The sequence below is a fragment of the Coffea eugenioides genome, chromosome 3 (assembly GCF_003713205.1).
Source record: "Coffea eugenioides isolate CCC68of chromosome 3, Ceug_1.0, whole genome shotgun sequence".
NCBI classification, from domain to species: domain Eukaryota; kingdom Viridiplantae; phylum Streptophyta; class Magnoliopsida; order Gentianales; family Rubiaceae; genus Coffea; species Coffea eugenioides.
Genome location: NC_040037.1, coordinates 38,935,825 through 38,960,865, shown reverse-complemented (window position 1 = coordinate 38,960,865; position 25,041 = coordinate 38,935,825). Strand labels below are relative to the sequence as shown.

The 25,041-nt window shown below is 37.2% G+C and overlaps 4 protein-coding genes across 7 annotated transcripts; 1 reads left to right on the top strand and 3 right to left on the bottom strand.

The window, feature by feature from the left end:
- Nucleotides 1–625: 625 nt before the first annotated feature.
- LOC113766393 (type I inositol polyphosphate 5-phosphatase 12) lies at nt 626–8,955 on the bottom strand. Of its 2 annotated transcripts, XM_027310589.1 has the most exons (12): nt 8,440–8,955; nt 7,068–7,422; nt 6,490–6,742; nt 5,575–6,385; nt 4,392–4,516; nt 4,110–4,194; nt 2,670–2,832; nt 2,527–2,567; nt 2,161–2,428; nt 1,908–2,031; nt 1,473–1,833; nt 626–1,174 (listed from the first exon to the last, which is right to left on the bottom strand). In XM_027310589.1, the coding sequence occupies exons 1-12, from the start codon at nt 8,953–8,955 to the stop codon at nt 818–820; spliced, it is 3,459 nt and encodes a 1,152-aa protein (XP_027166390.1). In that variant the 3' UTR covers nt 626–817. The 2 variants fall into 2 exon arrangements, with proteins under 2 accessions (XP_027166390.1, XP_027166389.1); XM_027310588.1 differs by having other exon boundaries at nt 2,527–2,832.
- A 1,583-nt stretch (nt 8,956–10,538) lies between these two features.
- On the bottom strand, nt 10,539–14,469 carry LOC113765097 (probable thiol methyltransferase 2). 3 transcript variants are annotated; one of them, XM_027309155.1, is made up of 9 exons: nt 14,214–14,469; nt 13,963–14,102; nt 13,010–13,096; nt 12,486–12,583; nt 12,305–12,404; nt 11,904–11,950; nt 11,664–11,742; nt 11,118–11,150; nt 10,539–10,825 (listed from the first exon to the last, which is right to left on the bottom strand). In XM_027309155.1, exons 1-9 carry the CDS (start codon nt 14,455–14,457, stop codon nt 10,817–10,819), a joined length of 837 nt encoding a protein of 278 aa, XP_027164956.1. In that variant the 5' UTR covers nt 14,458–14,469; the 3' UTR covers nt 10,539–10,816. The 3 variants fall into 3 exon arrangements, with proteins under 3 accessions (XP_027164956.1, XP_027164953.1, XP_027164954.1); XM_027309152.1 differs by having other exon boundaries at nt 10,539–11,150; nt 14,214–14,468; XM_027309153.1 differs by having other exon boundaries at nt 10,539–11,150; nt 13,963–14,093; nt 14,214–14,467.
- A 3,842-nt stretch (nt 14,470–18,311) lies between these two features.
- Nucleotides 18,312–20,227, bottom strand: LOC113766569 (pentatricopeptide repeat-containing protein At5g08305). The gene has a single exon (XM_027310746.1). The coding sequence runs from the start codon at nt 20,225–20,227 to the stop codon at nt 18,599–18,601; it is 1,629 nt and encodes a 542-aa protein (XP_027166547.1). The 3' UTR covers nt 18,312–18,598.
- A 178-nt stretch (nt 20,228–20,405) lies between these two features.
- Nucleotides 20,406–24,247, top strand: LOC113765196 (vacuolar protein sorting-associated protein 20 homolog 2). Its single transcript, XM_027309287.1, has 6 exons — nt 20,406–20,840; nt 21,124–21,276; nt 21,399–21,551; nt 22,993–23,076; nt 23,550–23,691; nt 23,849–24,247. Exons 1-6 carry the CDS (start codon nt 20,739–20,741, stop codon nt 23,872–23,874), a joined length of 660 nt encoding a protein of 219 aa, XP_027165088.1. The 5' UTR covers nt 20,406–20,738; the 3' UTR covers nt 23,875–24,247.
- The last annotated feature ends 794 nt before the right edge of the window (nt 24,248–25,041 follow it).

Here is a 25,041-nt window from a genome sequence, read left to right as displayed (position 1 = left end):
TTAAGACCATTAGTGCAGTTTGACAAATTCCTCTTCCTTTCAAAGAAACTTTCTGCTAATATATACCACCTACAATGCATTTTATCCAATTTAAGAGTTCCTCTAGCAAGTTTTGGACAGGAGCTGCATTGTGGGCTTCGTTAAATGCAGAACCATCACATTTTCTATAAGATTTGTGAATCAACTTCAACCTCAAACCAGAAACAGTTCCTGTGATATGCACGTATCAGTTCCCCCTTCTTTATGCAGCAGCCTCACCATGCATGATTGTTTTATGGCCATGAAAGCTTGAGAATGCTGCAACTAGACTGCCATTTTCTACGATCTTAAAATTCAAGAGCTCTGGAGGTTTCAATCACTAGAGAGTTTTTTGCTTGCTACTAAGCTATGCTGAGGTGATTCTGCATCAGTTGGGATTTCAAATTGCAGTGTTCTACTACTAGATCCTTCATCAGCTCTGAATGCATTTAGTATCCTATCTGCTAGAAAACCAAAGCTTTATGCTTCACTAGAAGAAACAGTTCACCTACAAATGACACTACACTTGGATTCAAAGGCTTTAAGCAGAAACTTATAAAAGAATGAAAGAAATCAGGACCTGGTTCTCCGCAAGTGGTGATGAAAATTTTGGAACTTTGAAATGGAACTTAGTGAACATGAGATCAAGATCTAAGCCTATAGTCCGAATATTTACACCACAATGCTATCTAGTGAAGAAGGCTGTAGGAAATGTGTTGCTAGACTGGATATCATTTCATCAAAAACTGCCTAGTTCATCTATACACTTTGTTGTCTGAATTCTTTCATTCATTTAGGCTTAAGGACCACGTAAGCTGCGATGGTCATCAATTGTATCAGAGGTAGCACCAGCATGTTTTGGCAACGATCTTGAATGAGCACTTCCTGAGTGTTTCCTAGCATAGTTGCTTTTTGAGTCAAGACGAACAGTATTAGAAGTGAAGCAATGGCGCACGTGTATTCTGTGAGTTCCTGTCACCAGTGAGCGGCTTCCTTGTACATTGATTAACAAGAGCACTTCCTTGTCTCTGGTGTCTTCAGACCACCAGCTTTGAGGAATCCCGTCAACAAACTCCTCCAAGGTGTGGAATTCCTCGTGGTGTATTGAGATCTCAGCAATTTGATCAGGCTTCAATACACCTGCAGCAGGTGTGACCTGAAATTTAAATTCGAAAAAGTTAAGCTTCTACAGAAACAAACGAGTAAGGAATTGCCTAGAAACAGAGAACAGACTTAGGTTGGAATTTTGTGGTCTAATGTTTTCAATGTTCATGACTAGAAAACTTAAGGGAAAAAAAGGTCTCTACTTTGATAGACCTCTGGAAGAGGCAAACAGATGATCAGCATGGAATGAAGTAGTATAATGCCAATATGCTACTTTTGAAGATGTAGAACTTATTTGTTTGCTGGAGTCTGAAGAATATCAAAGCTAGCAAAGAGAGTTGTTATTTTACCTCAAGCCAACGAGGGAGACCAAAGGAACCTCTGGGGCGATAACCTGATGGTTGCTCATCCTCCTTGATGGTGGATTGACCTTCACATGCAATTTGGAAGAAAGCATTGTCTTTGCCACTTTTGTTGGCTATTCTCAAATTGAACGTGTCTTGATTTTGAAGCACAATCCTGTCAGTGCTGACAATGGTTTCTGGAACAAAACGCAGTTCATCTAAGCACGCCCTGACATTGGCATTGGATTCAAAAATTCTCCCAAACTCTTGTCTTCGTATTGATCTATCAACATGAGAAATGTCAACATTCAACTTGCATCGTACGGGTTTGTGATCACTTTCTGTTACGTCCATGATAGCCTCATACCTGCAACATAGGGTAAAAAGTTTTCAGATAAAGAATGGTAGCCTGGTAGGTTGAAAGGAAACCAGGAAACTTACTGCACAACGGAAGCAACTACAGGGCACTCTAAACTGCACTCCTCTGCTGGAGCAGCCCTACTGTCTCTGTATAGTACCCTATCACACCATGCCGGAATTCTTTTTTTCTCACCCGAGTCATATCCTGAAAATGAGTTGGCATTTTGATTTCAGTGTTTTGCATTATCAATTTACTAGGCAGAATAAAATGCCAGGAAATCAATGTCACACTGCTCAGAAAATGAAAAAGATTGTCATCATCACATATTCTTACCTCCTAAACCTGCCTTTCCCCTTTCAAATTTATAGGTTGGAGGAAATCTAATAAGGGCCTCACGCATGCCTTGAAAAACTTTACCAGCTTTCATTTCTGCTCTTAACTGATCTTTTTCGCGAAGCCAATCAAAACTTCTTTGAGAAACAAAGTCTCTTGCTTCATCGTAAGATATCCCAAAAAGGCGATAATTGAAATCACCACAGAACATAACCAAGTCAGCATCAGCAAGATCAGGTTTCCCTTCTTCTGGGTTAACTGCAGCTGCCTGTTAGAACAGAAAGAGGTACAGAAGCTCGCAAGGCTAGCCTTAAGAGAAACAGACAATTGGTATCCAAATTATATTAGTATAGATAGAATTCATACATTTGGACCCCGAAGCATTTGGGCAGCAGATGAGACACCAGCTGCAACAGAGAGGATCCATGGAAATCCAGAAGAATAAAGCAGCCAAAATAAATACGTGGAGAAGATAAGAGAGCAACAGACAAACAGGAACGGCAGCATACCAGCAGCATTAGTAAGAGGGCTAGAACGGGAGAAAGTCATTGTTCGAAATATATGGTCAAAATCAGCATTGCGGCGGTTGACAGCTTCCAAATGTGCAGCTAAATGACAATTGGCAAAACACATTATGCGATCAAATACTCTCAACCTCAGCCCCACGCCACCCTGCAGACAGGAAAGATGCCCCATGTGTGTGAAAAACATTCAAAGAAATTCACTTTACATATGGGTTTGAAGTCTGCTGTAATCACATTAATAAGCACAAGGTGCAGGATGACAAGATGCAGATGCTCCAAATAATGATCTTCAAATGCATAGATCTGAACTCTGTTAAAATTATTGGATGATCATAGCACTGCCAGATATCTTCTAAGAAAGAAAAACCACTTAGTTGGCAACAAGTCATCATGATATGGATGTTACCACAAAAAAAGTTCAAAGCATCATCATTTTCTCTCAATATTTAACCAGAAAAAATAAATAAAAGAAGCAAGAAAAAGGGAAGACGGTTAACCCCTGAAATGTGTGAAATTTGGTAATAGTCAGTCTGATGCGTAATACCGTTATCCACATTGCCTGGATGTGTTACAATGTATTATACTATGATTATAGCTTATGGTCCATAATCAGCATGAATTATCACGTTAGAACTCAAGGAATATCATAGTGAAACAAGGCTTGGCTTTACATATCTGCGCCCATTATAGCATAGGATTTAAGTCTTTGTCCTCATTTTTGCACTTTTTCTTTAACCTTTTTGAACAGTCAGAATCCAGAAAGTGAGAACAGACCATCACACATAGTATCTGGAAGAATATCAAGAAAAACACAGAAACATAAAATGAATGACATATCTCAAAAGCATTGACTTGATATATGTATATCTGAAAAAGGCAACCAGTTGGAAAGAAGACGTTTCTGCGCTTAGTTTTGCTACTTCTGAACAGCAGATATTCTCTAATCAAATCAGAAGAAACTTCCTCAAATCTATTTGATGCGAATTCTCTAATCAAATCAAAATTTTCAACATGGAGACTAAGTAACAGTCTAGTACCAAAAAGGATCACAAACATCCTTCTTGCAAATCTGAGGGTCATACAGTAAATAACAAAGTAGTTTGCTCTCAATTTCTCTTTTTTTGGATTGTGATGGCAGCTACACAAAACTGTTGATTGCTTCGGTTTTAGAATAATTTTGCATGTCTGTGCACTAAATTAGCTATGCAGGAGAACAAATGGAAAAGAATTGCCATCAGAGAAAGAATTACTGATATCAACAAAGTCAAGTAAGTTAAAAAATGATACATTTCAACAATCATATTTGGCAAAGAAAACATAATTAGGATGAAAAATTTAAACTAATTCAAAGCAAAAGGTCAAAGTTTTAGTACAAAGCCAAAAACTGAATGCATTTCAAAGTATTATGAAGGCTGATCTAACTACCTTATTACCGATGGCACGACCTAATCCACAGGCTACTGCTGCGACATCTAGATCCCCAACATGCGTTCTGAGAGTCCTCCTCACCCTGTTTGATATGTATAAACGGGAAAAAAAAAGAACCAGGACAAAAAGGTAGAGGACCAAATAGAATCTATCAGCGATCAAGTCATTGGTTAGAATAGCTAAACAACGTTAATAGGAAGTGATTGCATTAGGGACGTTTTTTCGTCTCAAAACAGAAAACTAAAATCAGATGATCAAAGCACCTGAACAAATTCTTACCAGATAGCTATAAGCAAGCCAGCCAGCTGCCTTGACCCCACACGCTCAAATGTTGATCCTTCATCCAGGGTCTTTCCTATAGCATCCTGCCACCATTGACCGATAGAACTTCCTTCAAGTCCTACCTACAATAGAATAGTGGTAACCTTGAAACCGAATACACTTGCATATGAGTTGCAAAACAGAGAGAAAATCTACCAATTCTATGTCTAGATGTCTAGCTTGTACTTAATGACCTCCAAGACCACAAGAGCAAAACAGGATCCTCTACTCTTGGTCGTCCTTACTTGAAATGTTGTAAAAAATAAACAGGACAGATTTATTTTGATAGTATGACCAATAGTGCAGGAAGCAAATAGGTACAAAATATGTCTGCAAATAGGTACATTCGTCTTGTAATGAAGACGAATGTCTGCAGAAGGCTTTTGGATCTTGGTGATCATATGTAGGAAACTATATCAGAAACAAAAGTTCTATCAGATCAAATTTATTTGTTCTCTGTTTACGAAAGGGGATCTGACCAATTAGGCAATTACAATCATATTTACTAAAAGGGGAATTTTACCATTGGGAAGGGACATATAATCCAAAATGAATATCAGAAATTAAACAATCACTAGGGCAAATCCTAATACATGTTGACTACAAAAACAAATAAACATGGATAAATATCTTATCTTGGCTCCTTAAAACTATGAATGGTCATCGAGAATTATTCATTTCATTCTAAGTGGTTCCTAGACTACAAATGATACTTAAATCTAAATTTATCTCTTGAGTTCCTTTTACTTCATGCATGCATATAGAATGCTTCCCAGAAAACCAATCATCTCTGGTGTCATCACATATGTGGACATTTTCTTAGTTGGAATTCTTAAAGTCATTGCTCCTTCTACAGCTCCCGCTAATAGACTAACAGCCTTCCAGTATTTGGAATATTTCAGACTAAAAGCCTGTGACTAAGCCAAGACAATTTGCTAGTATATATGGTGGTTCTGCTTGAAAAACTAATTACATGGTATTTTAGTACATACACTAGCAAGAAGTGGATTGTAAATGTAGTAGCAAAGCTGTTGATGTGTAAATGACTTAATCGCATCATAATAATACTCTCTCTCTCTCTCTGTGAGACTGATTTTGCCCTTCTGCCTACATCTAAATAACTTTTGAGCACAGAACTTACAGTTTCTTTTGCTGCAGACATTGCGAGAAAACCAGCACCCATTTCCACTTCTTGCAATCCCACAACTACAATGCCAACATCTGACACTGCAGAACCCAGCCATGCCATAAGTGCATCCTGAGAGGCTCTTCCTTGACCAACATTCCATGTACCAACTAAAATTCTGAGATTTTCTTGTGTTGTGTACATGTCTTCTTTCTCAGCTAATTCTGGTCGTAAAATGTTATCAATAGGCCCAGGAGAGGCTATATTCCACCCGCGTATACCGCCATGATTTGCCATGCTAAAAACATAACCATTGCCTACTACCATTTTTATGACAGGGCCATTGTGAGCCACCCAACTTGCAAGTAAATTTCCATCAAGGTCAAAAACTTGGACCATGCCACTTACATAGCCAACCCATATCCGTGAGCCATATGTGCAAAAGCTTAGTACAGCACAAGGATGGTGAATGAAATCTTGCAAACGGTTCCCATTTCCATCCCACTGCACAAGTAAACCATTTGAACATCCAGTCCAAATAACCCCATCTGCAGCAAGCACTATAGCTTCTGTTTTCTTAGTATCATCGACAAATGCACCTGCACCCTTTGTTGCAACACGTCGAACAGCATCTGCTGCTCCCATGATAGCATTACGTGACCGTTGCAAGAAGCTATTCTGGGATTTTTCTTTCTTTGATTTGGACACAAATTTAACGTTCATCTCATCTTCAACTACTTGGTCTTGTACTGAAGACATGTCAACTCGATTCTCAATCTGACCTTCTACGTTGTATACTTTGATAAGTTCTCTTGTGCGAGCATCCCTACAGTTTGTCAACTATGAATATAATTAGGACTCAGAAAAATTATCCTGACCTCCTTAACTTGAATTTTGATTATGCGGCAGAAAACAGGAAGTCAAACGTACCACAATGAAAATGACAAAGAGGCCGCTGCCCAGATTCTGGCTCTGAGATTATCGGATAACAAACATTTTATGTCTGAAGATGAAATGTTGCATACGCCATTCACTGTAACTTGGCTTCTAAGGTCAACAGACGATCGCTCTACCAATAAAGCAGCCATGTGCCTTTCTTCTGGGGATAGAGACAGAGATTTTTCAACTGCTTCCCAAGGCCAGACCTTTATAATGCCGCCCTCAGAGCCTGACCAGATGTCACCTGGATAATTCAAAAACTTAAACTTAGCAATGAGATGAACACCACAAATTGCAGAAATTCAGACAATATCTGTCCCTAGATAAGACCTTCTTGAAAGTTATCTAAGAATCATTCAAGTAAGCATCTTGAAAAATTTTAAGTTGGCAGCATGAATTGTTTCTCTAATCCCTGGACTGACGCCTCACCTAATGGGAAAGAGTTTTGATTGCTGAGAGGCCAATAGTATATATCACACATTTAGCCATACGAATTTTCACAGCCAAGAGAAAAATTTATAAGCAGTCTGAAGTAATTGTCAGTCAACTTGATGGTAAGTAGTTTTTACCATAAGAAGAAAAAACCATGGAAAGAACAGGACCACGATGAGCCTGCCAAGAAAGACCTTCCTTGAAAGGTGTATCATCTGAATGCTGCTGGTCCATCCTCCAGGACCTAATCTTACCATCCTTATGCCCGCTCCAAACCAACTTTGTCCCTGGATCCACCATCAGACAGAGTGCTGGGGAAGTATTTACCGATTCATAAAAGGGTGCTGCATCCTCATCCCCTCTCCTTGTTCTTCCTCCTAATCCACTTCCTGGCTTGTACGCATCTGATAGATTCCAAACTCTTACACCACATTCTTGACCTGCCCATAGTTCTGTGTCTGTGGAAGCAATTGTTCTGACAAACCTCCCAACCTGCAATGGTATTTATAAGTTCCTTATTCATTTCTGAAGTGAAAAAGGGTATGAAAAGAGAAGGTTCTAAACGCGCTATCCCTGCCAGCAAAGGCTATTCTTGTCGTGTGCTTTTTCTACTGATATACCAATAAATCTTGTTCAGTGCAATCCTGACTTACATTGTTGATAAGCAGAATACAGATTCATCCTAAACTGTGTTGACGTTTTTCTTTAATTTCTCACTAAGTTTCTAATTTGTATTACCATGAAATGGATTGAATCAAAAGAGAGACCTGCATTGGAGTCTCCTAGGAATGTTAAAAGATTTGAACAAACTGAAAAAGGAAAAGCTCTAGAGCATGAATCCTCTACCTACAATGAGTGAATCAACTATATACCATAAAGCATTTTTGCGATTCCAGAAAGTTTGAAAAGGAACAAAGAAGAGATACAGACTCACAGACACGTACAAAAATTAGCATTTCCCTTTTTTTTTTGGGTTAATCTCAAAATAGATGTGATTCATCTCACCCATTCAACTTAAAGATAATGAAACTAGCACTAATTATTTCATCAATCAATTAGCCAAAACAAACTATTAAAAGATACTATTCAACACCATAAACCACTGTTACAATATATTCAAGAACATCTGGATTCATTTCAGAAATAAACCATACAAGAACTGCAGTGTCACCCACAATAATGTAGAAAACATGTCATAACACTATAGAAATGTCAAGTGCTACAGAACTAATTATCGTATATTAAAAAGCCAGAATGCACTCGAAACTTTTACGGTGCTATAGTAAAAGTCACCACCAGCTTCTTATCTAATATCTGCTTAATCACGGTGGTAAAGTGTAGCTATTTTTATCAATGGGATGAAATTATAGACTAGATTAAAATAGAAATCTGGTATTTGAATTGAGAACAAGGTGCAGGTGATTCAGGGACATATTCACGTCTTCCTCTCTTAGTTTTCCCCTTCTAAAGAAATTTTTTTCCCCATTTTGTAAATATATTTCGGCTTACCTGAGTTTCTCTAAGGGGATGTGGTCTAAGCTCAAGGCAAAGAGGGCGGCCCGGGTGCACCGCGGCCCGAGTAGGCACCTTGAAAATCCCCACTCCACCCCCACTCCCCATAAACTCCGGCAATGGTTGGTAGTTCTGCGGCGGATGCTGATGCTGATATTGTACGTATTCCTCAGAGCCACCACCATCCCCCATTGACAATCCATCAATCCTGTGATTAATATTATAGTCCGCGTTACAAGAAGCAGAGCCAACAGTGGTGGAATAGGGGTAGAAATCATCATCATCATCAGATGAATTCTCCAAGAAATAGCTGTAACTATTACTGCTGGCAATGCCGATGGTTTTAGCATCATCTAAGCTGTGTTTTCGCACTTGGCGATGTTTCTTGTGATGTGATCCTGTGCTTGTACGCAGTTGTTGGCTATACGATTGAGTTTTTTTGGGCACAGGCGGGAAGTTTGATAATCCTGCCAATGCATCCCTGTCGTCGTCCTCCAAGTCACGGTCGTCCATTTTGTTTCCTTTCTCAAATTATGGATACAACAATATCTGAGAATGATTGCTGTTGTTCATGCAGGGATGAGAATGAGATGATCAAAATCCAAGAGAAAAGGCTTGAAAACTTGCAGATGAAAGAGAGAAAGAGAGAGAGAGAGAGAGAGAGAGAGAGAAAGAGAGAGAGGAGGAGAAAATGTCAACAAGTTTGGAAGTGGGGATAGGAAAGATTGCATGGGAGTGCGAGGATTGAGGCGGGGCATTCTGGTTTCGTACGGACGAGAACGTCAAACGTTGTTGTTTCTGTTCTTATATTTTTGGCTCCCATTCCAGGTTGAGCTGTAAAGTTTCATGGTCGTGGGGACTTCCATTCCATTTTTCTCTTTGCTGAGCCCTTTCACTTTGGGTTGGATCGTGCCTAACGAGCCGGGCTTTTATAAACTCGAGTTCAACTTATTTAATTTGTAACATCTTCAGAATTCGGATTTTGGATTATGAGTTTCGAATTAATAAATATGAAGTCATATTCAACTCACATAATATTCGGATTAAGAATCTTATTTGAATTTAGTTCAAATTCACTTATTACTCCTTAATTTTCTTAATATAATTACTATAACTATTAAGTTGCACAACTAATTTAACATTTACAAGACTACAACATTAAAACTAAATATGAACAAGTAATAGTTTTTAAAAAGCATATAAATAAAAAAATTTTCAACAATAATATTTAAATCTAATTCGTTCAAAAAACATGAAAAATATTAATAAAACATGCAGTCATAAATCAATATATTTTTAAAAGTTGGAACTTCTTTATAATCTTGTGATTTGAATCCAAACATGCTTGATGATTTGTGTTTCTAGATCAAAAATAAATCAACCAATATTATACCAACACAAAAATTTACACAACTAATAAAAAAAGTTAATATTCATTTACGCATTACTGATATTGGTTCTGAAGAAAGCTAGTAGAAGAATTTTCAGATATATTTTAATTATATTTAGCATTTAGTAAAACATTTGGATATAAAATTATACATAATATCAAAATATAAATATTATATATATATAAGTAATTAAAAGACCGGACCTATATCGAATTTGAGACTAATAAGACACAAACTCGACTCATATTTAATTTGGGCCGAACTCATATTTAAAAGGTCAGCTCATCAAGCTTTTTCTCGAGCCGAACGAGCCGAATATGGACTAACCCGAACCCATTGACAGTCCCACTTTGGGATCGATCAAGCGCTAATATAATACTAATGGTGAACTCATTCATAAATACTGCAATTCTTTGACATAATAATAATAATAATCAAAAAATTAATAATACACGTATAATAGATTTGATTGTATATATAAACAATACAGTGGTGTACAACCCTGGAAGCCCACCGTACAAGTAGACACATTTGCAGAAACCATAAGACCAGCTACCAAGTGGAAATATGATCAATTCTTGTTCATTTTCACCAATTTTTTTCATTATTCGAGTTAAATTAATTTGCACCAAATATTTATTTTTTAGTTGTAGAAAAAAAAAAAAAAAGAGGAAAAACCATATGAGTAGATAGAGCTTTCTCCAGAGCTAATTAAACCAAAGTTTTATACGTGATTCAACTAAGATCAAGAATGTCTATCTGCTGTATGTAGCTAAAGCACAGAGAAGGATAAATTACAATGAGTACACACAAAAGAAGCTGCTCAAACTCAGACTTGTACAAGTTTGTCCAGACTAGCATGAAACAACAAAGAGACTTAGATTGAACAGAGTTTCAATCTGGGAAGCAATTCAACAAACCTAAATCATGGAGTATTACAGTTTTGATTCTTGACTGGATGGCATTACCAAAGCTCATGGAAATTAGAAGATGGTGGACCAGAACATCCTGTATAGTCAGTCTTCCAACCATCTCAGAGAAATATAGAGTGCGCAGGGAGTCTGATATTTTCTCTTTCTTCATTTCTTCCCCTCGGTTTCTTTTGCGTTCTTGGCAAGTACAAGGACAAAACCAGCTTACATCAAGAATGCCAAGAAGGCAATTTTAAAAATCCTTCCCATTGCATTAGTCGATGGATCAAATCTATACGCTAAACAATTAAACAACTAATCAGACCACCTCGACTTATCTGGTGAAATGACATCACAAAGTTGATAGACAGATTGATCTTTTCCACCTAGCAAGCTTCTCTCGTCCCTGCCAAGGAATTAAAGAGTGCAATTACTATCAAAGGTCTTTGCTATGTATCAAGGTTAATGGTGATTAAACAGCCAAAACCATAAATAAATGGACCACCATATCCAAAGCTCAAGTACAGCGTAAGAAGAAACGCATATAAGCCAAAGAGATACTTTCAGCTTTTGGTGGGGAGGACTTCTAACATTACTACAATAAACATAAACTGGACATCATCAATTACATTTCTTGTACCAATGAGAGCCATCTATTGGGCAATATCAGATATCGATTAATTCAAATTATCTCCAAAAGTTTTTTTTTTTTTTACAGGATTCCACCGGCTGTGAAAGGAATCAGACAATTAACAAAAAGCAGATAATAGCAATAGATGGTTTCTCTGTTTTGGATCTCAGATATTTAGATCAGAATGTCCTAATGTAACAGTGTTTATTCATATGCAATAGCCAAGTTCATTTTCAATGGGATTTCCATCAAATGAACCAAGACCAAAACTAACATGACAAATCTTACCATGCGAGGTGAAACAGCCAGTTCATTTTCCACGATAGAGGTAGCCTCGAACCCCAATGGGTGCAGCACTTCTTCATAACTGCATCCACAGATTTGTCATCAGTTGCATGCAGAACCAAAAAATGAATGTAAATAAAAAAGTGAGTGCTTCTCCATATGTCAATCTTTAAAAACAATAAATGGATTCTCAGAAGAGACGACAAGATTGTTCTGATTATGATAACTAAAATTCGCACATACTCAGTAGTAGATACTTTGTATGGAGGTCCCCCTTCATGATCACTAATCTGTTGAAAGAGAAGATAAATGTAATGAGAATCTAAACAATTCAAGAACAACTATTCAAAAAGCTATGTTGACCAGATTTAGTAGGATAAAGCACAGAATTTACTCTAAAATAACATTGTGCAACTAAGATGTTGCTAACCTTCCTATCAGACATGTTAGGCATATGAAACTAGAAGATAACACACGAGCAAGAATTCCAGTCAATTGTCTAACCCACATTCAATAATAGACCTATCAACACATATATTATACTCTTACAATAATCGCACTACACAAATTCCAGATGCTAACATGGTGAAATCATTTTCAAAGTAAAACACTGAGAAAGGCAATTTGACGAGATGATAGCATACTGGAAACATCAGAGTTATGAGCTCTCCATCTGGTTTTAAAAGGTCTCGAATTCTAACAGCCCAAGATGGTCTCATATCTGGATCGATGGCACAAAAGAATCTGCAAGCGAATTCATGCAATAGTTAGCAAGCAAAAATTCCTCCTCACATGACAATCAACTGATGGTCATCTAATACTCACGTGTAGTCAAAAATGAGATCAAACAACTGAGTGGGACGCCATGTGAAGAAGTCTGCCTTCAAGAATTCAAAGTGTTCTTGGCTTGATAATGAGGACAACTGCCTTGATGTGCCGCGTAAGCAAACATTTCCACAACAGTATGAGAAAATGGATAATAATATGTATAAAGTACTTAGACAATGTTTTTTATTCAGAAAAAATCAAGTCTGAGAACTCGAATCAAGGAATCCTAGCATTTCGTATCCAAGGCAGTTGTTCCTCCAAGAATAAAGAGGATAATTATGGCAAGAGCCTAGAGTTTTAACATTTCTGAACAAATGTATCATAGTAAATGACTCAAGATGAGAACTAATATTAACGTTTAACACATGTTATGTGCATTTAGTGACCAACATTTAGCCAATGCCCCTTGATGGCTTAGCACTTCCTCATTGACCAGCTAGAAAGTTGCCCAAACTTTTCATAAATAAAAATACACTTCAGTGTGAGGGGACAAAAAGGGCATTCGGAAAATAAGTAGTTACCTCTTTGGCTCTTTCAAGAGCTACTTCTGATATATCCAGGCCAACAACATAGCGATCAGGGCAGGCAATTGCCACGACATCATAGCCCTGCAGCCGACAAAAGCCCATTGATAAGTCAAGGAGAAAAGAAAGAAGAAACAGAAAGGAACGACTTTAGAGTCACAACCAGTATGGAATTAAAACTAAGCTGCAGAACACCTACCCCAAATCTTGTACCACCCAAAACAGAAAATGTGAAAATAAAAAAAAAAGAATAAATTTTATGTGGATTTCCAAAATGATCTCCACCATTCCTTAGTACAGATTCATGATTACAAATGTCAACTGGGTGAATTTACTAAAAGCAAGCAAACATGCAGCATAAAAATGAAACCTGCAGTATGGTGAAGTCAAAAGAACCTTGATTTCTTTTCTTCCTATAGTCACTGCCATGTTCAAAAACCTGGATCACCTAATCCCCATATCACAAGGGTACCATGGTGCTGTAGTGCATGGGATGAAGCGCACTACATTGAGCGGATTGCATTTAATGCATAAAATCTGAAATTTTCCTCTACATAGCTATTCTGCAATAAAAGCACTTAACTAATCTACCAATGTTCTCAGCATGATAGCAAACCAAAGAAGACAGAGTGACAGTAAACTTGTAGCTACTCGTTCAATAAATATTGTGTTCACAACGCACCTGAAGCAGTAAACTTGTAGCTACCTGGCAATAGTGCATGGACCCAAAAACAACCATATTGCAGTGATTTATACAATCATGAAATCTTGAACAAAAGTTAACCAAGGCAGGCAATTTACAGCCATGAACCCAAACGTACAACAATTGAATCCAACAAGCATATTCTACACTTCTAAGCATCAGTTCCAATCCATAAACCCAAATGCAGAAATCCCAGATACGCAAAAGAGGAAAAATTAGAACTTTAAACTAGTAGGATAATACTCACACTACCACAACCAGGGACCAAAGCCCTGCCCTTAGGAAGGGCACCAGTCTTATGAAGATGGACAAGAATTGGGGTAGGCTGCCCCAAGTCCCATGGTGTCAACCCTTGTTCCCAGCACTTTTGCCAACCATCTACCCACTCTCCAAGAAAACCCAATATTTAAAAAAAAAAAAAAAACAGAAATCTTGAATCAGCATTATGATCAGGAATTATTAAGTCCAAAGATGATTGGTCTTGATGAAAATAATTACCTGTCGAGCTAGAATGGATGACTTGTTGGAATTTATCAACTGTAGTAGAACTAGATGATGATGATGAAAGAAGAGTTGAACTTGTGCTAGTATTTGATCTATTGTGGGACTTTGTAGCATCTAATTTTGGGTTCATCATCGTTCTCAGAGGAGATGAGCTGGAAGTGGAAGTGGAAGTGGAAGTGGGTGCGAGCAACCTCGGCCAGGAGCAGGAGATGAGGCTGACGCTAGAGGAGCTTCTCATATTTTCTTGCCCATTGCTTCCCTCCTCTGTCTTTTAATTGAAAAGTGTCGCTACAATTTGGAATAGATACAAAATTTAAAAAAAAAAAAAAAAATAAAAGCTTATCAAAGTACGGAAGAGAGATAGTATTAATCACGTCATAATATCATATTATACTACTAATCAAACCATCATATCAATATCTATACTATATATTAAACCTGAGGAAGGGGTTTGGAATTAATATTGGAGTTAATATTTATTGTCATTATATATATTTGCTTTTTTACTCATATAAAAACTACTTTCACTTTAACTATATATAACTGTCTATGACTATTTTTACTTTTAATTATTTAAATATATGTTTTCAACATAACTACCGCTAAATATTATAACTATTAATATAAAATTATTTTATGAAAAATATTTAAAAGATTAAAGTTTGCTTCAGTAATAAAAAATTTATTTAATGACCATAAATATTATGTATTTTTTATTGCACACACATTGGGTGGGCAGTCAACACTAGCATAAATCAACCGCCCTTATCATATTTAGGGCTTGAGTTTTGGTCTAATCGTGAGATTGACTTAATCCTAGCAAACTCAAACTCGAGCCCTCTAATGGAGGTTAAAAGAATAATTATTATATTTATAAAATAGACATTTCATCTTAATAAATAATAAAAATATTGGGGACATATAAGTAATTTCACCACTAATAAAAAAATAAATATGTAAAGGTTCATCGAGCTAGCAAATCAAACATAGAGATGTTCAACTCGAGTCATTAGGCTTGTCAAGCCGACTCCAATTACTCATCAATCATTTTCTTCAACTCCAATTCTTGTATATGTAAGAATTATCTCCAATTGTTATATTCTTATGCGTGATAATTAGAGTTAACTATATTTTGTATACATATTGGTTTAGAAGAAAATCATAATTAATAAGAAGACAAAAGGTTATAAACAGCTAATGAGAAAGCAAAAGATTAAATTGATGACTATATTATGTCATATTGACTAAGAAAACTTCAAAAAAAATCATCTATAATTATAAAAAATATAATAGAAAAGGTTTACAACTACCAAAGTCAGAATGTTTTAGTATGTATTTTGCTCAGGTTTTGTTGTATACACTGGTTTGACACAATATATTTTGTTTATTATATAGTTTATTAGTCAATATTATACCAACAACTTAGGTTAAATATGATAATCTTCCATTTTCAGAATTTTTACAACTATAGAATGTACAATAAACTTTTAATTACTTTGCACACAACAAACACTTTGTTCAACTACCAATTGCTTAATTTTGTTCATTATATAGTTTCTTAGTTTATATTACACCAATTTATTAAAGATTTTAATTTAATTTCTTAGTTTACACCAATTTCTTAGTTTATATTTCTTAGTTTTACACAGAAATTTAATTTATATTAAAGATTTAATATTTTGGAAAAATATATTCACGTGTGGGTTATTACTAGTAAACCACATAGGGAACAAAGCAATAGGGAGCAAGAAAACTGGTAATTCTAAAAGCAGCTCTGGATTTTGCCTCAGTCTAGCTACTGGATTCGGTTTTGCCTCAATCTAGCAACTGGACGCGGATCCAAAGCAATGCTTCAGACATCTCTGATGATGTTGGCATTATACTCTTCAGGAATAGCTTTTGATTTCTGCATCTCCAGGGTAAGCAAGCTGTGGCAGCAACAACCACACTTGACACACAGGAGACAAAAGTTATTCCGAGCACAGTGAGTTACCTGCCAATCAATGCCCCAGACTACCCTTCAGCTTTCTTGCAATTCATACATTTCCTTGGACACGAGTCCAAACAGCAGCTGAAAAAGGACACATGAAAATGCATGTTGCAGAACATTTCTCTGCCCCCAAATAAATTTGAACGAAGGAACATGAGGTCCAGAAATGGCAAAATTGCTTGAGAGCACATTTGGCAGAGTAAGATACTTTAGGGTCTCCAGTCCAGACAGATGAATCTAACTGATCTGATAAAGGAACAAGAGGTGGAGCAGCAGAAGCGAAATGCACCACTTCCCCTCTATACCTCCTGCCAGTAGGCGATAACCATGCTCCATCCTCAATAACAGATGATGCTTTTGCATTCTAAGAGCTCCTAGCTAAGTGTGTTCTATCTGTGGCGAAAAAAAAAAACATGAGCCAGGGGTCCAAGGAAATGCCACCGATCCTGCCAAAGATAAGTCATCTGACCATCCCAAAAATCATCTGCATACAATTACTAGCAATGGGATGCAGCTTCAACGTTTTACACCAATTCCAGTAGGAAGATGCATGTGGTTTAACAATCCAGATTATAAGCACATGCTGCTTATCCAGATAATACTTTCAAAATGGATGAGGAAATGATGAACATGATTAAAGCATAGTTATCCTGCACGAAAAAATGTAACATGGAGAATGGATAAGTTACTGCTACAATTAGCATTTGAAAGCGCAAGTGAAATTCGTGAAGCAAATATATTCATTACAACTTCCCAACTATAAAAGCAGCCACAAGCAGTTAAATACCTAAAAAAACCCCAGAATGAGAACAAAATTACAGCTTGTTAAATGCATTCCCAAAGATCTCGAAGGAGAGAAAACTATGAATATAGGATTTTCCATGCAGATTTTGAGATGAAAAGCAAATATACGATGACTAGTAAGACAACAGGTGAATCCTGGTTGCAATTGGGATTGTAGCATAAGGTTTTTCTTTTTCTTTTTTTTTTTTGGTAGTAGCAAACCTATAAGAAACAACCTGGATCACCATTCATAATTTAGATATAAAGTGCACCCCAGAATCATTCAAAATTAGTATATAAAACTTGATCAGGATGTGAAAATCAAAAAGCGAATACACCAAATAGAAAATGTAATCATGTAAAGAAGTTTACCATGATGAGTACTACAGAAAGTGATTGAGCTTCTTTCTAACTTCATAGTGGAGCTAAAAAAATGTTTGATGATGTAAATCTGTTCCATGATGGCAACCTTCTAACACAAAAGGAGCTCAAAATGCTAAAAACCAACAAGAAACTGAAATCTATCAATTTACCTCTCCTATACAATGAGCACTTAATGATATCTCGAGGAATTTAATTCTTACCTTTTTCAGGTCCTTCCAGAAAGCAATTTCTATATCATTGACAACAGTTAAAAACCATTCATAAATCACAAACTACATCATTTATAGCAGTTTGAATATCACTAACCTCTTTATTGACTTAGCTGCTGAGACCACTTCCAAGTAAGAGCGCAAGCCGACCAACCATACTATCTTTGCTGCTGAGGCATCTACATGTGAAAAAAGGTACTGATCATATGGAGAAACCCTTCCTAAGGCTAGCTTCCTATGCCAATATGGCTCCTTTACGGGGTGCAAACACTGGCTTTGAGAGAAGAAGATAAAAGTATGAAGGATGAATAGTTGTACATGTCATATGTCTTGGGCAAGCTTTGACCTTTATTGTTCGACCTTCCAGATATGAATAACTATTAGATTCCATCCCATTCAAGAAAAGATTGGCCTTTGGCCTTATTCCAGTTTCCCAACCGTTCAACATTATATGACTCTTGTCCTTGAGAATAACTGGTTATTTATAAGCAATCTTACAGGAAAAAAGAACTTACTTGACAATATGAGATGCCTGCTCTCTATGATGCATAATTGAATCAGATGATCAGTGCCCTATACATCTTTCGGAAACAAAATGCTTGTTCTGTAGTAGACAACGTTCAGCCTCTGGATTGTATCTTGTAAGCCAAACCTTGAGATGTTTTCTTTAAAAGAGTTTCCTCTGCAATTCCCTATAAAAGTTTCGAATACCATGTCGGTGCCTACACAAGCAAATTGGTGATAGAAACTACAATAAAATATTTCCTAACAACCCAATCATTTTTCTCTTCTATTGAGGACAAGCTCCAATAGTCTCCAGAATTTCTCAAGTAGAAACGACTAAAACATGAGAAAGAACATCGCATAAGACTATATTCTCCATCTCCAAACTCACATAATCATCTAAATCCAGTAGCACAGACAGCTGATAGATAATCAAGTGCTCTTTCCAACGGAGACCTACTACAAGCCGGATATGCCCCTTATGCTAAAACTGAAGGGTTTTCTAGAAGTCAAAAAGTAAGATTTAAAATAAGTTCTTGTGTTTCAGTATCTGTAGCTGGCCTCATTTGTGTTATAATGGCATCTAGAATCATATATATGTGTTCACATTTGGGATGCATCTTTTCATGTGCAATAAATCTATGAAGGGTTCCCCCTATTTCGACAAAACTAAAGCCAGGAAATTTCTTCACTCCTCTTGTTTCCATGACTTCCCTCATTGTTCTTGCTTCAGCCCAGCGTCTTCCAATTGCATAAACATTTGATAAGCCAACATATCTGCCATCATGATCAGGCTCCAACTCAATAAGTTTCTTTCCGACTACTTCCGCAAGATTTAAATCTCCATGGTGTATGCATCCATTGAGTAATGCGCCCAACATGGATGCAGTTGGTTCAATTGGCATTTGAGAAACAAGTTTGTATGCTTCCAACAATAGGCCTGCACGTGCTAAAACATCAATCATGCAAGCATAATGTTCTGCTTTTGCTGTCATACCATTTTTACTAAGAGAGTCAAAGAAATACCAAGCCTTCTTTACCAAACCTCCATGAACACAGGCACTCAAAAGGCACAAGTAAGTGATTTCATCTGGTCTGACCCCCAAACTCTGCATTTCAACATACATCTCAAGGGACTCCTGAACAAACCCATGAGTAGCGAGCCCACCAATGATGGCATTCCAAATCAATACATCAGTTTTTCTCTTTGGAAACCCATGAAAGACAAACAATGCTTCATCAATTGCCCCACATTTAGCATACATGTCAACTATGGATGTCGTCAACACAAGAGTCAAAGGCAACCTGTTTTCTACAATATATCGATGCATCAACCTTCCCTGCTCAAGTGCACCCAAATGAGCACAAGCACACAAGACACTAACCAAAGTCACTTCATTTGCCTTCTGTCCTTCAGCTTTCATCCCGTCAAAAACTGCCAACGCCTCCATGTATTCCCCACCCTTGACATAGCCATCAACCAAAGAGCTCCACGACACAACATCCCTTTCAGGCATCAAATCAAACACTTCCTTCATCAAATCCAGTTTTCCACACTTTGCGTATCCATCCAACATTGTATTCCAAGAAACCAAGTTCCTAGTAGGAATTTCATCAAACAACTTCCTGGCACTCCTTGCGTCACCACAAGAACCATACATATGAATCAAAGAATTCGAAACAAACCGATCAGAAACAAACCCATTTCTCAGTATTACTCCATGAATACACCCTCCGAGCCTCAGCTCCGATAACCGAGCAGAAGCCTTAGCAAGAAAAGGGTACGTCAAGTAGTCCGGCAGGACACCAACCCTCAACATATCAACAAATAAACTTACAGATTTATTTGGGTTCTTGCTATTAGAATAGGCCCTTATCATCGTGTTGTAGTTAAAGATTGTTGGGTCTGACAGCCGAAGGAAAAACTGATTAGCATAAACTATGTCACCTGAACTGGAGACTGCAGAAAAGGAGAGGACTTCGGAGGCAAATGGGTGGTGGTCGGAAAGGCCAAAGGTGATCAAGAGGGCGTGAATTTGCTTGAGCTCTGGCATGGATTTGCATCTTTCCAGCAAAGCAAGAAAACAGGCTCGGTTTATTAGGATGGGAGCTTTGGTCCGCAGGGAAGCATTAGACATTTACAAATGCAAGAATCATAACTAACTTTGCTCCGTTTTGGAGGGAAAGAAGCATGCTGCCAGCCCCAGGGGTGCAATTGTAAACCTGTTAAGCTAAGGGGGTCGCATCTATAATTTTGAGAAATATGAAGCGGACGAAAATTAGAACAAAGAAAATTCTCCCTCCGTCAAAGCTCAGAACCATGCCAAAAGAAAAGAAAAAGTCCCAGCTGAGCACCAGACCCCAGGAGTCAGCAGCTAACCCCCTTTGTTAAACTTTTCTGCATCTGGGTTTTAGCCTTTTCTTTCATTTGTTATCTTTTCTTTTGGGGTCTTCCAAAAATTGAGGAATTTTTTGAGTTCTCATCATAATCAGACTTTCAATCCTGTTTGGTTGTAAAAGAATTTCTGTTAAGTACAAAGTTTGGATTTTTAATTGGTATAACTGTTCATTGGATTGGCATAACAGCTTTTCAATCGCCAATTTTTCTGCTTGTTCTTTGGGGGGTCTTAGGATAGAGGGGATTGAATAATGGGAAATGTATTTGTGAAGAAGCCAAAAATAACAGAGGTGGATCGGGCAATCCTCTCCCTGAAGACCCAAAGGCGTAAGCTTGCTCAATACCAGCAGCAGGTAAGCTTGGTCAAGAACTAATTATGTTTGAGCAATTTGATTTCTGAAAGCTAGGATTGTTGGCGTAAATGGATTGTCCTTCTTTCTTGTGGGATTGCCTTTAGTGTTGTAAAGATCCAATATTTTTAAGATTTTGCATGTTCTGTTATTCAGAACCTGTAGATGATGGTTTGTTAAAGACCCCGACTATTTTAGGATCAAACAATGCAAATTCAGTGTGTGATTGAAAATGCACATCATAATTTGTGATATTGCATCGTCATTGGTGGTATGCTGATTTCAGCTGGAGAATGTGATTGAGGCTGAGAAGCAAGCTGCAAGGGACTTGATTCGTGAAAAGAAGAAAGATAGGGCCTTACTAGCATTGAAAAAGAAGAAAGTACAGGAAGAACTATTAAAGCAAGTAGATACCTGGCTCATTAATGTTGAGCAGCAAGTAAGTGATTCCTTCTTTATTTATTTATTTTTTTTGCATGTTTATTGTTCATCCATCTAGTGGTGTTCTTGTGGATGGTTCATTCGCAAATGTGTAGAACTTGAACATGCATTTTGGTTTAGTTGGCAGATATCGAATTGGCAAGCAAGCAGAAGGCCGTATTTGAGAGCTTGAAGACGGGAAATAATGCAATTAAAGCAATACAAAGTGAGATCAACTTGGATGATGTTCAAAAACTGATGGATGACACTGCCGAGGCAAAGGCCTACCAAGATGTGAGAGTTTACAGTGTTTTCCTGTTGTCTTCCAGATCAGTGTGGATTATATTCCATTGTCTTGTGCTTATGTTGGTTTTGAATTCCTGCATAATTTAAAATTTTACCCAAGTAACTGAAAAAAAAAATAACCAAAGTATCCTATGGGATAACTCTTAGAATCTGTTATTATTCTTATCTGGAACTTAATTTATTCCTGCTTGTTGGTTTGAAATGGCCGCTAGATGACGGTTAATGTCAATTAAGTTGAGAAGATGCATTCTCATAGTTCAAGAACTGACCATGTGACTTTTGGGCTTGGTTCGGTGGGACATTAAACATTTCAGATGGAAAAGGCTCTCCTGTCAGAAGATTTTCTATTCAAAAAAGTTTTTTCTGTTTTATGGTCACAGAGAAAAAGGTGTTTCCACCCTTTTTTTTTTTTGGGTTTGTGTGTGTATATGGCTAATAATGTGAAAATTCTTTTCCTGCCATAAAGGAGTTAATACAAAAAGTGTCAGTCTAAGGTCCAACTGATGGTAACAGTTCTGGCGGTTTGCATGTAAACCTACAAAATAGCTGGGTTGCTCAAAACAAATATGTAGGCTGTAGTCCTAATAACAGTTTGTAGCTTTTAAATATGTTAAGTACCTCAAGAGGAGTGAGAAAAATTACATCAGGGAGAAGTGAAGTTCTCTTCTTCAGTTTTTCTTGATGGGAGGAAGAATATTAAGTGGACAGAAGGGGGTTTTAGAAAACAAATGTTCTTTTCATAGATTCCATCACCCTCTTTCGCTTTCTTTTTCTCCTTGCATGTGCTATTATTTTTGTTTGTACTTTTCATATCTAATCTTAATCCATATTCGTCCCAATATAAATTCATTCCATCACTCACTAGCTCCACTTATCACATCTTGTGCTTGTGCTTGAAAGCCTCAACTCGCATTCTTATGCCATGCTCTCAGCTGCCACCAAACTTGACAAGATATGCAACACTTTATGAGACAAACAATGCTCATAAATGAAGTTTTAAAATTGATGGTGGTCATCTGTTCTTGAGGAAGCTTCTTAATCGTGTGTACTTGAGGAAGCTTCTTAACTAAACAAAAGCATTAATGAATGTGAAGTGTAATAACTGCATTGAAAAGATTTACATCTGCTCTCTATTTGTTTCGGAGAGTTCTCCTTCGTACGTTTACTGCTATGCGACTTCATTCACCTGTGTTTGTTGGTTAGCACTGGTCCACTGGTATGGTTTTCATGTTATTCCTTTTCGTCATTTCTCTTGTCTTCCCCAAGTTTGTGTTTCAGGATTGAAGTGGCTTTCTTTCTTCTTCTTTGTCTCTTATAGCTCGTGGACCTTAATGAATTTATTAGTGGGAGTGCATTATATTGCAATTCATGTATGGTATAATTGTTTCAAACCCACCTGGGGGATAACACCTGTATTGTTTCTTTATAGGAAATTAATGCAATATTGGGAGAGAAGTTATCAGCAGAAGATGAAGAGGAAATTTTGGCGGAATTTGACAATCTTGAAACTGAGGTCAGAACATTTCAAGCTTTTTACTTTCGTTGTTTTGTTTCTCCAAAGGGTTTAAAAATCAGAAATATCTGCAATTTCTTTTTCTTCATGATCATTTTATGGATAGCAGAATCCCAGGATTTTTCCTACTTTTAGTTCCATACGATAAATGGTATGCATTCAAATTTGGGTGCTAGGAAGCATTTTGGGGTATTGCAAAAATTGTGCCAATAGCATAACTCAATTATCCTGCAGTTAGATGGCCCATGATTTAGAAGTACTTGGTATTAGCAGTTTCAGTTGACACCTGTCTGCTTTCTTTACACCTAATACTCCGTGAGATAAAGCTACAAGAATGCTCTCTTTAAGTTTTATATCTCATTTGTTTTTGTTGCTGTCTTTCACATGACCAATTTCCTCTTGATTTATGCATGCATTATGTAAAGATAGATGCCTCTGATGATAACCTGAAGAATTGTTTTAAAATTGTGCAGATGACGGTTCAAGATCTGCCAGAAGTTCCAACTGCAGTTCCACCTCATCCGGAGGATGAAGAGAGATTAGATCTTCCTGAAGTACCAACTAAAGCACCAGCCATTGCAGAGGCAATTGAAGAAGATGTCAAGCGGAAGAAAGGTCTCTCTCTCTCTCTCTCTCTCTCTCTCTCTCTCTCTCTGCCCTTTTTTTTTTCCCTGTTTAACAATATTGCTTTTTAATTTTCTTCTCTTCTGGAGGAACATTACCTCTCTTTATCTCTCTGCTTTTAACTACATTGTTTTTGAATTTACTTCAGTTCTGGAGGAGCCATTACCTGCTTGAATGAGCAGTTGTCATGCTGTCTCGGACATCATCTGATCTATATGTATATCAAAATTTGCTATAACGATGGCAATTGAAGCCCTAATCTAGTTTTATTTATTGGCCACTGGCAGCTTCAATTGTACATTGTAGTTCAATCTTTCGTATGATTTATTATGAGTGGATTCTTTGGAAACTTGCATGATGGTCAAACTTTTGTCACGAACTCATAATTTTTTACTTCTGTACAGAAGTATTTGTCAGTTACTCCATGTAATTTGAAATGTACTTGCTATTCTTAGTTGAAGACAATGGCTTTCATGTCCATGCTAGATAGGTTCATTTTAGATGCTATACTCATGTTGGCTTTTATAAAGTGTGATTTTCTTTGTCACCTTCATTTCAGTCAGAGATATAGAAAACCAGCATATCTTTTTTTTTTTTTGGGCAACAGCAGGGAGGGAATACACCTGGGAAAGTGTGACTTACCACGTATGCTAGTCAGATCATCTATAAACTTTCCATCATGGAAGATGAAGTCTATATCTTGTTTGCCTAACTCTTTCTCCTACCTTCGTTTAGTTTCAAAAGATGGGGTTACTAGTTAGATATTACACTATTCGCTTTGCCTGTGAAGTTGAGCTACAAACAGCAGTTGTACCTTCAGATTTAGAAAATGATTCCAATAAGATGTGGGAGAAAATATGTTGGCAAAATGCATAATGCCCTCCAAACGCTAGCCAAGTCTTCATGTCTGCAAAGGAAGTGAGAAACCTGAGTTCGAAAATAGTCAACCTTGGTAAAACATTATTGGATTTGGTGCAGGGAAGCAACCGTTCGAGAAGGTTGATGGTCAAGATTTGGCTAAAAAAGATGTAAGATCCAGAGTTTATCTTATACATCGTTTTTCACATCATGTATAGAATTCACAAAATTTTGTTTTATAGTTACACGTTGTACAAAGTGAATTACATCATGTGCAAACTGAATTACACCTTGTGCAAAATACACAATCGGTCCGGACGGTTTCTCTGTTGACTATTCCCGCCCCAAATCCAACATTATTGCAGTGTTTAACTAACATGGCCCTTTATATGCTTAACCATCGATCTGTTCTCTTGTGCTATTTTCTCCAATATTCCTGCAAACCTAGCCAGACCCCATGGAGTAATGTTATGCCACTGTCGC

Bases quoted from the DNA above. Each gene is read 5' to 3' on its own strand.
- LOC113766393 (XM_027310588.1), bottom strand. From the start codon at position 8,955: ATGGACGACCGTGACTTGGAGGACGACGACAGGGATGCATTGGCAGGA. The intron at 6,386-6,489 runs GTACGTTTGACT...GACAAACTGTAG, and splicing joins TCTTTGTCATTTTCATTGTG to GGATGCTCGCACAAGAGAAC. The intron at 2,429-2,526 runs GTATGAATTCTA...CTGTTCTAACAG, and splicing joins AAATGCTTCGGGGTCCAAAT to GCAGCTGCAGTTAACCCAGA.
- LOC113765196 (XM_027309287.1), top strand. From the start codon at position 20,739: ATGGGAAATGTATTTGTGAAGAAGCCAAAAATAACAGAGGTGGATCGG. The intron at 21,277-21,398 runs GTAAGTGATTCC...ATTTTGGTTTAG, and splicing joins TCATTAATGTTGAGCAGCAA to TTGGCAGATATCGAATTGGC. The intron at 23,077-23,549 runs GTCAGAACATTT...AAAATTGTGCAG, and splicing joins TTGACAATCTTGAAACTGAG to ATGACGGTTCAAGATCTGCC.
- LOC113765097 (XM_027309152.1), bottom strand. From the start codon at position 14,457: ATGAGAAGCTCCTCTAGCGTCAGCCTCATCTCCTGCTCCTGGCCGAGG. The intron at 12,584-13,009 runs GTAACTACTTAT...ACATCAAGGCAG, and splicing joins CTCTTGAAAGAGCCAAAGAG to TTGTCCTCATTATCAAGCCA. The intron at 11,743-11,903 runs GTATGTGCGAAT...CTGTGGATGCAG, and splicing joins TACAAAGTATCTACTACTGA to TTATGAAGAAGTGCTGCACC.
- LOC113766569 (XM_027310746.1), bottom strand. From the start codon at position 20,227: ATGTCTAATGCTTCCCTGCGGACCAAAGCTCCCATCCTAATAAACCGA.